The 12,773-nt window shown below is 37.2% G+C and overlaps 1 protein-coding gene across 1 annotated transcript; it reads right to left on the bottom strand.

Moving 5' to 3' along the window:
* Positions 1 to 6,150: 6,150 nt before the first annotated feature.
* LOC123718740 (insulin-like growth factor 2 mRNA-binding protein 3) lies at positions 6,151 to 11,154 on the bottom strand. Its single transcript, XM_045675504.1, has 3 exons — positions 10,903 to 11,154; positions 10,036 to 10,093; positions 6,151 to 6,250 (listed from the first exon to the last, which is right to left on the bottom strand). Exons 1-3 carry the CDS (start codon positions 11,105 to 11,107, stop codon positions 6,151 to 6,153), a joined length of 363 nt encoding a protein of 120 aa, XP_045531460.1. The 5' UTR covers positions 11,108 to 11,154.
* Positions 11,155 to 12,773: the final 1,619 nt, after the last annotated feature.

The raw sequence follows: 12,773 nt of genomic DNA, 5'->3' as shown, positions 1-12,773 counted from the left end.
TTCGAAGTTTGACAACTTTTTTATTGTTGTTTTGACACCTTCATTGAACTACGAACAAAAGATGAATTCCAATCCGAAACAAACATACGAAAGAAACAAAAGTTATTTACATTATAAAAATTCAATTGGTCTGCGCTTGCGGAATATCAGTGTTCTGGGTCTGTCTCACATAAGTTTTTTTTATAAGCAATATAAGCAACGGTCAATAATGCACGCTGCATTACATATGAATATGTTAAATGAATATATATACATAATTTGAAATGTCAGAGACCTAGAAATCTGCCTTTTTGATTTTTTTAAATTTTACCAAGGGGCTAGTCATATCAGCATATGGAGGAGCGTGATGGGCTTTGTTGTATTTCCTTAGCCGAGATTTACACACTTAGTTCAATATAGTTATTTGATAGTTTTGTTTCACTGATCTGTAATCCTTTTAATATTTTTCCACAACTGTTTTGTGTAACTGAAAGATTAAATTGTGATCTTACAAAATTTCATTTGTTTTTATACAAAGTTATAGGTAGGTGTGTATAAATTTAATTAATAGAATTTAAACTTTTCCTTAAGCACCATAAGATGTTATCCACGTCTTTAATGTGTTTTAGATACATTTGTGATTATTGTATTTTCTTTTGAGGAAAAATCTTAACTTATTTATTAATTTATCAACGACTACATTTGAATCCTAGCAAAGTCAGAGATTTTTTATATTATTGCTAATGTTATGGCCGCTTTATCAAATTTTAGTTTTTTTTGACAGGTGAGTGAGCAAGGAAGTAGGCCACACGGTCATTCGTCAAAAATTTTGATTTCCGTCCTATTTGGCGCTTTATCACGATAGAAAGAAAATAAATATAATCCAGTTAATATTAGGTCCTTACATATGAAATTGGCGTTTGTATGGGAGGAACAAAAAGTCGAATATTTTTAAATATAATATATTTAATTAATCAAAGTATGAACCATTGTTGTCTATGCACTTTTGCCATCTCATAGGTAGTTCATTGATTCCTTTACTAAAAAAAACAGTCGGACGGGAATCAATAAAATCTGTGAAGGCGATTTGGACTGCCCATCAGAGTTAAATTTTTTCCCTTGCAAGAAGTTGTCCAAATTTCGAAAAAAATGCTAATCTGTTGGAGCAAGGTCCGGGGAGTACGGAGGATGTCTTAGACATTCCAATTGAAGCTCTTCTAATTTGGTAGCCGTCTGTTGTGCAGTGTGTGGTCTAGCGTTGTCGTGAAGTAGCAGTGGCGTGGAGCGATTGACCAGCCTAGGTTGTTTAGCCGCTAGCTTTTCCATCCTGGTTTGCCTGGTTGCTGACAATCACATCAGCCTTAATAGTCTGGCCAGATTTGAGAAAACTGCAATGAACAATACCGGCACTAGTCCACCAAAGGATTTGGCTGGCTGGCCAGGATCCAACCATTGCGCTGAGCGCTTCCGATTATCGTAAAGAATCAATTTTTCATCACAGGTTATGATTCGGTTTAAAATACCTTCATTATTGTGCCGGTTCAGTAATGTAACGCAGCAGTCGACGCGCGTTTACCGGATTGCTTCAGTCAATTCGTGAGGTACCCACCTTTCAAGCTTTTTAATCTTCCTAATTTGCTTCAAGTGAATTAAAACAGTTTTATCACTAACACCGCAGCCTGCAGCTAACTCGGACGGGGTTTGCGATGGATCCGCTTCCACAATAGCCTTCAATACTACTATATCAACTTGGGTCTCAGGCTTGTTCTGCAGGTCGAAATTTCCAGAACGAAAACGTTGGAACCAAAAACGAACTGTGTTTTCTTTTGCAACATGACCGCCATACACATCATTCACCCTTCGAGTCGTGTCCGCAGCACTAGTGCCACGGCGGAACTCGTAATCGTAAATAATGGGATACTTTGAGTTTTCCATTTTGTAAAATGAGTGACGCAAACAGAAAAAAACAGAAGAAGAAAAAAACAAATGAATGACGGTCATCAAAGCACAAATACATGATGAAATAGCTATACAAATTTGAATTTGAAATTCCTAACCAAAGAGGAGGTATTTGAGGTCAAAGTACCAGTACGACAAAACGCCAATTTCATATGTTAGGACCTAATATAATAAATCTTGCCCTTACCCCCAGAGACGGCTCTCGGCACTAAGTGCGATTCTCGTAAGTAGGTTTTTGACACACGGAAGTCTTACTAATCCACATTCTCTGCACTGTTAGTTTAATAACGAACACAAGATTGTTGACAGTTTTTTTAATCTAAATTGATATGATAAAGATACATGAGGCGTGTCTTGAAGAAGAATAAAAACTTAACAAATAACAGGATATTTAGGTAAAATAAGGTGCACTAGGATTCCCAGTGTAGTGGGCAGCCAGTCTCTTCCTTTTGACATGTTAACTGTACTAGAAAATAATTTTGATTATTTATTGTTGTACAATTACATTTTCTGTATCAGCTTAGGACAGGTTGACAAGATGTTGTCTAAGATTTTAGTGAATTTGATGTAAGTTTTAAAATGTTAGTGAAATTTTTTGTAAGAAAGTGATTAAAGATGAAAGGGCCTCGGAAGGAGAAAAAGCTTTTGCGTTGCTTATATCAATATAGGTTTGCGTTATGTTTGTTATGAGTGGCGAGTGTTTGTTTCCAAAAAAGTTTGCAAATCGCTATTAAGTATACTTGTCTGACCGTTTGGTTTCGTTGTACAATTTTGACGTTTACGTAGCGTATAGGTGTCCTATAGGATATAAGAATTTGCAGTAAGATAATATCGACTGGCATAACGCAGTATACACTATCTTGATGGTATAGATGTTATAGACGCATTTAATGAAAGCGGATTAAGTGAACATGCCTAAGTTCTTACAATACGTATCACTCGTAAATGTATATTTATTAAAAAATTCAATCAGTTATGTTACCCGTATGAAAAAAATAACACTTTAAAATATTACTATTATTTATATTATATATAGGTACCTATCCTGTATTCGCATATGACCATATAGGACAAATGTAATGTAAAAATAACCTTATATTCCTTCTAAGCATCAAACCTACCGGCTATCCGACACACGTGTTCATCCCTTATTCCCTTTCACGTTTGATAACAAAGCCTCGTCCGTTAGACAAGGTCACGGGAGGGTCTTTTGACATATTTGACAGTTGCTCTTACAAATTAGAAACAATAGGATCAGTCTAGACGCTAATTGGAAGATTTCTAAAAACGTTTTGCCCAAACATTAAAAAACAATGAGACTAGAAGTAATGGAATGAATATAGTAGCAGTAGTACTATATTTCTACTATATATAGTAGAAATTTAGTCACCAAACTTATTTTTGTTTGAATTGTAACGGAATGGCGTTGAGGCAATCCGCTGATATAAATTTCGGTTACGGTGACTTGCAACGTGCCAAAAATAACATATTTATTTATTTACAAACCCTTGCCAACGCTCAGCACCACACACTTGAATTAAAAACATAAAGTAGGGAAACAAAAACGAAGGAAAAAATATCATCGATTCATAAATTATAAAAACTAAAGGAAAATTGATTTCAAAGTGTGAGGGTATCTGGATATCTGAGTTTTGGCCAAAACGCGTACATCTGAAAGGATGGGAGGCAAATGGGCCGATGGTGTTTTAGCCTGGTTTCGTATGTTGGCAAAACTTTTTCGAGATGCCACATTTTTGTTTACTCGACATTATCAGTCATATGAAGATCACAACGCACGACGCACATGTGATATTTTTAAAAATGTCTATTCAACGATGTCTCCAGTCTGTATGTAATGTGTAGGTAAGAAAAAAAAATGTGTTATTGTGGAAATATAGTAAAATCAAATCACGGTTATAAATTAGCTAATAAGCATTGCACTCGAAGATCACTTATCGTACATTATTTTAAATACGTAAATATATGCCAATGGCAATTTAAATATTTTCAATGCCTCTCAATGCGTTCCGTCTAATACAAACAAATATATATGTGGCGTTCCTAGTTATAAGAGTTATATGCCCCAATGTCCAAATCACTTAATACGTTACTAAGTTTTACAGAATATTGCACATTGTACACTATACTGCCCTGCTACTCTGTAAAACCAATAACGATTTCAGTGATTGTCTATTACTCAATTTGCAGGTTTGGCATACCCTGATAATCAACCCAGCGACGTAGATCTTTCAATAGCTGTAGTTATTGCATTTACGTGGTACGAAAGGATCACAAGAAGACAGGTGAGCCTTACAAGATGGTGACTGACTGCCACCAATTCTTTCCCAGTTATAAGTAATAGTGCGATCGAAGTATTAAACATGAGTGGGGAGACCCTTCGTAGGGTCAGATTACGTAATCTTGAGGGGTGTGGGGTGCGGAGGAGAGTATCAAGGCGAGGGTTAAACGTGGATGGGGCTATTACGTAATAAAGCAACCTGCGTGCGTATCTCAGCGCCAATTTATGTACCACGAAGAAAGACTACAGACATTATTAGAATTAGATTTCAGCACGGTAAGATTGGTGACATTATTCTAGCACCGCTGACAGGAGTAATACGTTATTTTTGCATTTTTCTAATCGAAAAAATAAGGGCATACAATAAAAACAAAACTCTGGAATTAGTCTAGTTTGATTATAATATTAAATGTTAAATTTGTTACAAACTCATCGTTGGTGATAACCAAAACTACATCTCTCAGCGGTTCATGGGTGTCATAACGAAGTAGCGAGTATCTTACTTGATAGGGTAACGACTAAATTTTTTAAATTATTTTTGGAGAAAATTTGGTATGGTTTTCGGTGAGGTTAATGAACGCTGGATCTTGTCTGATCGATATAAGGCATAACATTTGTTGTTTGTATCCTTATCCACGATTCGTATGATAACAGCTCCTTTCGATTTATTGGTTTCTAAAGTAACAAATGTCTTGCTAACCTCGGTACAAAATACAACATAATATGTACAACGTCCTAAAACCACGGGATATTTTCAAATGCCAATTCTCTAGTATTAAGGTTGGTAATGTACGTGCATAGTGCAAATGCACTCACTTCCATTACTCTCAAACAACAATGGGCGTGTCGCCGACATGACGATGTTCTCTGAGACACATAATATAGTAAATATAATAAATAAAAGTCAAATTTTATATAAAAGGGTTAGAGTTTAAGTAGATTATACGCTTCGGGGCGTTCGTTAAAAACTACTTAGCTGCTTTTTCAAGACAGACTTAATTAGTATTTTCTTAAAATCACTCCCCCGCCAGAATGTCAATTGAATATTTATTATTTTACTCAGAGTAGCTTAGGGCTATTGATAGATCATTTTAACATCGTCACAGGCATACAACGCCATCTAGTTTTGGTTACTTGTAAAGTATGAGCGGTAATTCGCTGGGGCTGAGGCTAAAATAGTAATAACTCTCAGCGTCTTTACCCTTAGTATCTTGGTAAGCCGGCAGAACTAAACTTGAGAATTTAATCATAAAACATTGCACTTATAAATAAATACGGCTCATAATATTTTACACTAAACCACAAAAATAAGCCTAAAGATTAACGTAAGGCATTAACAGTATCTAACCTCGGATAATAATCCTAATTCACTAAATATAATCTATAAGCAGAAATTTTTCACACAGTAAGAAGATGCTAATATATAGATATACTTTTTCCGAACGTTATTAAGAGTTATTAAATTCTTTTGAGGCTTACATTTCTTACGTTGTATGACTTCAAAATCAATTTGACATTAAAGTGATCGTATAACTGCACGTCATCAATAGACTTGAATAGCTTATGTACTCTAGGAGTGCCACAGATCGATAAGGTTTTCTGGAACGACATCTATCAGGTCAACTAGCTTAGTACTCAATACCAAGTGCATTTAGACCACCCAAGTACATAATCTTACACAATATACGCCTAGCAGTGCATTGTTTTTTGATTTATTTTTCTTTACAGACAAATATGTAGTCGACCATTACCCATATTTATATAACCTTCTGTGTTCTCCATACGGGAGTCACACATAGCCTAATCTAGAGGAAAAATTCGCCATAAAAACTCTATTGGTGCACAGGGGCCATTATCTAGGTTCCAACGGTTCGGTAACGGATTACTTGCACAGGTTGCCTACTGCTTACGACTTACCTCCAACCACCTCCAGCACCACCGACCGTTGATGAGTCAGTACTGGTCTCCTTCAGCTGAGTAGCACTCACGCTCTGAAGATTCGGCGCGTTGACACTGAAAACATGTAACCGAGGCATTTGCAGTATTGTTTATAAAATTATAAAAAAAACCGACCAAAATGCATTAAATACTATTAAAAAAATATAATATGAAATTATATGAAAAAATATTTATATGAAAAGGGGAATATAAAGATCTCAGGAGTTACGCATAAAAACAAAGACGACGCAATAAAGCAATGGAAAAATACAGGACGCATTTTAAAATACATAGTGTCTGGAAAATTTCCTTTATTTATCACGTACAAGGGCATAACTGAAGAAAACAATCCTTGACGCAAAATTGCGCATTTCAGCAGACTTCTTAAGGTGCAAATAAATATACTCTTGTAGTTTTTACAGCTTACATTACCGTGGCGATGGAATATTGTTTACCTTTTGCGAACCAGCAAATATTACATAATACAATTTGAAAAAGAAATATTGTTAATGTAAATTTAAAAAAAACCTTATAATACCAACAGGAGAGATCGAATGGCTGCAAAGGAACCACTTGATATGAAACTGAAATACATTATAAACTAAATTTTTTAAACTTTCTAGCCGTCATACGACTTTTTATTTAGTATCCATGTTTGAATATTTTATACGTATAGAATAATTTGGAATATTATAAAACCTTTTTCCCCTAAATCATTTTAAAATAATGTTGATTGTATGCACCAACACTGCACGTTTTTTCGTAACAGACTAAAATGCTATTCGATTTAAATCTATTTCTAAAAGTCTAGCCGTGCTCTGCATGTATTATGTCGTGTGTTGCCTAGGACGTTCTAAAAAAGAATATTTCATATCAGTAGTGCCTGAGCAACCAAATAAAAACGTTTCTATATTAAATGGAATATGTGGTACTTTAAATCATTGTGTTCGTAAATTTTCTAGAGTTGTCGGTGAGGGGTATTGTTTCTCGACAATAGGCTATTCGGACGCAGGTATAAACACGTCCTTCTGCGAATTTTTGTCAATAACATTCAGGATTGTCTAAGCTTATTACGAAGCTCTAGCTAGGAAATATTTGTGTATATTGATTATTAACAATCGGTTTTGATATCGAGAATATTATTTTTAATTACTTCCAATTTTTATTGTAAGATTTTATATCAAATCTCACACGTCTGACATACAGGAGACACCGCGGTAAGTCTGAAATGTGATGGTTAATCGCGGCGTCAAATTTCTGAGAATACTTCATCTTAATAGGTGATGGCGTCACGTGGATTCTTTTGCCTGTCTTACAAATGCAGCTAGTTTCCACACCTTTTCCTTTACGGTGTAAGTAATACTTGCCCACAGTGAAATTGAGTGTAAGGTTTGGAAAGCATTTTCGTAAACCAAGCTTAGAACAGACGGGCTGTTACATACTTAAGTGGCGAATTGATTAACATCTCATCTCTGAGTTCGATACACCCAGCAATGATCGAGCTTCTTTAACCAGTCTGAAAAATACTTTTTTTTTATATTATGGCAATAGTTTAGACTTTATGCCTGTAAAATACTTCTTCTGGAGGTCTGCAAAGTAGGCCGCCGTGGCGGAGATAACTGCCTCATTCGACTCGAATTTCTGCTCGGCGAGTGACTTTCGGCATTTCGCATGGGGCCAAATCCGGAAAATACGGTAGATAGGGCAGCAGTTCGTAGCTTAATTTGACCAATTTGGCCGGTGCTTTATTTCTGGAAGGAAGGAAAGGTGCCGTTTTTTCTTCAGTTCCGTTCGCCTCGAGCTCGTTCGCCAGGTGTGTACCAATGTATCCATGTTTCGTCCATGGTCACGAAAGGACGCAAAACTCTTTCAGATTGTGCTTAAACGTCGTCAAACACCGCTCTTAAGTGGTCTCACGGTTCGCTCATTGTTCGGAGTGAGCAAATACGGCACCCATAGCGCCGACACCTTTCTCAGCCAATACTGGTGCAGGATATAAATCACGCGGCCTTATGAGATGCCTACTATCTTGCACACCTTCAATCGGCGGTCTGCCAATACGAGATCGTGGACTTTTGTCAGGTTATCCTCCGCGGTAGCCGTTTTCGTCAGTTGGGCATGGCTTATGAAAAACCGACGTACGACCACGTTGAAACTCGTTTAACCTATTTTTGACGGCCGCATCGAAGGAGAACAGTCAAATTGTACTGTATCCAAGCGTTCTTTGAAGATATTGCTCTTTTTCCATTTTTCTGATAACCGCGGCTACAGGCTCGCTTCCACACGCGGTAAAAAAAAACACGCTGAAATTTGCGATAGCGGTGCTATCGGGCAGCGATTCTTAGTACTTACCGGCCGCCCTTGTATAAACTGGGGTATTAGAATTATTAATTTACAGCTAGAAACCTATTCTAAAGGAACAAATCGATTTTCCTCTTGGCTGGCTTGTCTAGGCAACATACAGACCTACTGCGATTAACTTTACATTGCACAACATTCATTGATAAATTTAACGGAAACGCTCCTAGCCTAGTACACATATATACGTATAGCCTTCAAGGGTGGGGGTGGGTGGTGGTCCGTGAATGAAAATCCATGCGTTTTCCCACGTGACACTGTAATGCAATGCGCACTTTATTCAACCTGCTACCCGTTTAAACTATTTTACTATACATTTAAAGGACCATGGATAAAATTAAAATATATAAATTCACGTAGTTTTTCTAACATTGCCGAAATTATAAAACCCTACAATTTGCTCCTATTCCTGCTGAAGGTAACTGACGTGAATTGAGATACAGAGGCAAACCGACCATGCAGTTTAATTATATCCTCTATCCCATAGACGCTCACTGCATCTGAAGTGCTTTGTAGACCTTAAGGTAGGTGATTTGAAAACTTAAAGGTTGTATTAACAGCCAGCTCCTCGAATCTGGAAAGTCACTAACTTACTGACGTTCTTGCTTCTCGATCAGTACGGGAACAAACTTGTGTCTGAACTCGAAATCTGCTACGTGGGTCGACTAAATCGGTATTCAGTATCAGAATACTGGCCGTTGACATATCCAACGACGTTCAGTTTTGTGGTTGTTGCCCAAGAAGCTTGTTGGGCAAGCCTAGACAGTACTTCACTCCGGACCATCGCTTGCAACGGCTCAAACCGCAAATTAGGCACCACATGGAGTGGAGTACTGGTCTCACCTCTGGGCAGGAGCTCCCAGTACCAGCTCCTTCCATTTGACCGTATTCAACGAAGAGCGATGCGAATCGTCGACGACCAGTCACGAAGAGATGTGGGGCTCTCTGCATCTTCTACCGCGTTTACAATGGAGTGTTCCGAGTTGTTCGGATAAATACCTGCAGCTAAGGTTTATCATCGAATACGTAATTCCACCCCGACGTCCACAACAGCGTTATTTAAGTCAGTTTTTGCTGCGAACCAGCTAGCCACAATGCATTTCCGAACCAATTCGACCAAAGAGCATACCAGTTCTTAAAAGTCCGGCTAGGCATACGCGAGCCCCTTGGCCTCGAGATGACTCTCATACCATCGCCCATGGGTCAGGTGGGGTCACTTTAAATTCTCCGTTTTACCCTGTTCTATAAAAAGTATTAATATTGGACATCTCGACTGAAAGCCGAAATCACAATCGCTACAAGAAATTGGGAAGTTACGGAATATCAGCATCGCATCCAAGTTTCGGTGCGGTTGACTTTAGAACCTGGGCAATGATATCCTAGGCCTTCACGAGATTATTAAAAATGATCACGACACATACGAAAAGGATTGCAGCGCCACTGGTTTTATAATTTATAATAAATTAATAAAAAGTAACATTTACAAAACTAAGGCAACTTACATCTTTTTGTTAGCCACAGATGGTTCTACGATGAGGGGAAGTCCGCAATACGAGTAACCTGTTGAACAGTTGTAAAAACATGCTTTTATACAGACAAATTCCATTGCTTTCTCTTTCTAGCACTAAGCTGGTTAATAGTATGTTTAGTTGTTTACATCCCACAATGTTATACATATTTGCCTACTGAATAGTGCCGCTAATTGTCGTCTTCGTACCCTAAATTTTTGGTAAAAAGAGGTGAGGTTGTTAGGCAACGTATCCCTACTAAAGATAGTGATAACTATAACGGCGCAAAAATGTGTTTGATAGCTGCTCTCTGAGGATTAGTTTACTCTTCCCTGATGGGAATGCTTTAATAGGCATTCCAACATTTCTTATAAATTTACATTCGCTTTCTCTCACGCCATGTTTAAACGTTCGTTAAGTATGGTTTCGCCGGGAATCAAACTATCAGCCTTAACTCAGAGGTGATTTGGTATCACACTGTAATTTAAGCACTAACTTTACAGTTAAGATTTTCGTCAAATTACAATCTTTAGATCCAATTACAAATTCGGAATTATATATAATAAAAATCAAAATAATATGCTGTCTTTATTATTTAATAATATTCCATTAAACGATGGTCATATCATACTAACTGGAGTCAAATATTTTTTTAAGCACAACAGACAGATTAGGTGATATGTCCACTTTCATCATACCAGATGGACCGATCAAGTGCAAGACGTACACCGCACGCGTACACCGCAATGAGGAAGGCGCACCAGAAACAGGTGTCTCCACCTGTTTCTGGTCTGCTCACCATGAGCTACAAACCTAAGAAAGTCTTCCAGTTAACTAGTTATTTTTACAGAATTGACTTACCATGCAATTTGTCAATAGCTCGATCAGCTGCCGACTGGTCAGGGAAATCCACGAAGGCATAGCCACCTCGTTTTACGGATATGTCGGCAACAGTTAGGTTGTGTTCGGCGAACAGCTGCCGAACCGCGGCCTCGTCCGCCTCCATCGGCAGATTACCGATGTACAGCTTGTTCATAGCAGACACGTTCTTCAGCTGTTCAGTCATTATGGAGACAGAATCGGATAGGGAGATGATGTGTATCGATGCCCGGTTGTTTTTTAACTGAATGACACGCATGTTCGAACGGATTCAAATTTCATTTTTCGTTTCGAATAAGGTTTTGCTTTTTAGGTTTTATTACTGGCCTGTATGTTTCACATATAGACTATGAATATTTTGTATTATCCTGTGGGTATTTCAAGGAAAATAATCCAGCAGTGTGTAGCCCTCAGGGTGTCTAATGGTTATGTTAGGAGGCGACATCGACCGCCGATACTATTCGTACAGCGAAAAATAACCTCTCGACATTTCGAGGATAGGTTAGGTTTCGTTCCGTACATACATATATTAATATTAATAATTTATATGCAAGAATATAGTACAAAAATGTAATGGTGGTGGTTTAGGTACCATCTAAAGTTCGCATATTCTATCATACGTAATAGGGTGCAAATTTGTTTTAAAATGAATTTTACATAGAAGTTTATAGCTAGGAAGCTGGCGAGCAAAATATCTATATGATTTGCACATGTGGCAGGCCTTTTTAATAGCGATTATACGATGAGGAACATTAGGGACCATGTCTGCCACCACGTTGTCAATTGATACCCCAAAAAAACAGTTATACAGATTTTCTCGTGTCTGCCTTTAAGGCTGATGTATAGAAACCTTGGCAAAATTTAAAAAAATCAAAAAGGTAGAATTCTAGGTCTCTGACATTTCAAATTATGTATATATATTCATTTAACATATTCATATGTAATGCAGCGTGCATTATTGACAGTTGCTAATATTGCTTATAAAAAAAAAAACTTAAGTGAGACAGACCCAGAACACTGATATTCCGAAAGAGCAGACCAATTGAATTTTTTAAATGTAAATAACATTCAACTTTTGTTACTTTCGTATGTTTGTTTCAGATTGGAATTCATCTTTTGTTCGTATTTCAATGAAGGTGTCAAAACAATAATAAAAAAGTTGTCAAACTTCGAATAATGGTATTAATTACTCGTAATACTTTCGATTTGCGGACTTCAACGAATTGTAAAGTCTTGTAGTCTGCCAATATTTTTTTTTGTATTCCGGGGGTTCTAATAAATCGAATGGACCCCATTACTGTGTTAATGCCGAGAGGCAAAGACGAGACAACGATATTTAGTATCGATTATTTTTACAGATTTAAATCTAAAAATTTAATTTAAAAACGCACCACCGTACCTTAATTCAATAAGAACATTTTGTCGTATTGGTCCGAAATTTAATTACGAAATACGAGCAAATCATATACTTAAATGCTCGCCAGATAACTAGTACTCATGACACAATGTATGGAAATAATTACTGTGTAGATTAACAGACGTTTTTAATTGTCCGTTGAGTTAACTGACGACTGACCTATACTGTAAGAAATACTAAGTCTTTATGTGTTGTTTTTTTCTATGTGTATTCATTGTTTTGTAAGTGATTTAAATGTTGCAGCTTGGAGTAGTATGTAATGGTAGCTTATGTTGTTTGTGTCCGGACGGTATGAGTTTCTTGCAACTTGTTCATACACACTGTCCCCTTCCCATCTACATAGAACCAACTACAGAGCTGGTGCGGCTTGTGATGCGGCTGAAAAAGCTAAAGCCTGCAAATACAGGGGTCTAGGCTCCGAATATGATTTTGTCCC

Source organism: Pieris brassicae, chromosome Z, assembly GCF_905147105.1.
Source record: "Pieris brassicae chromosome Z, ilPieBrab1.1, whole genome shotgun sequence".
In the NCBI taxonomy this organism is placed as follows: Eukaryota; Metazoa; Arthropoda; class Insecta; order Lepidoptera; family Pieridae; genus Pieris; species Pieris brassicae.
Note: the sequence above shows the minus strand (reverse complement) of the source record. Positions and strands in the feature narration are given on the sequence as shown.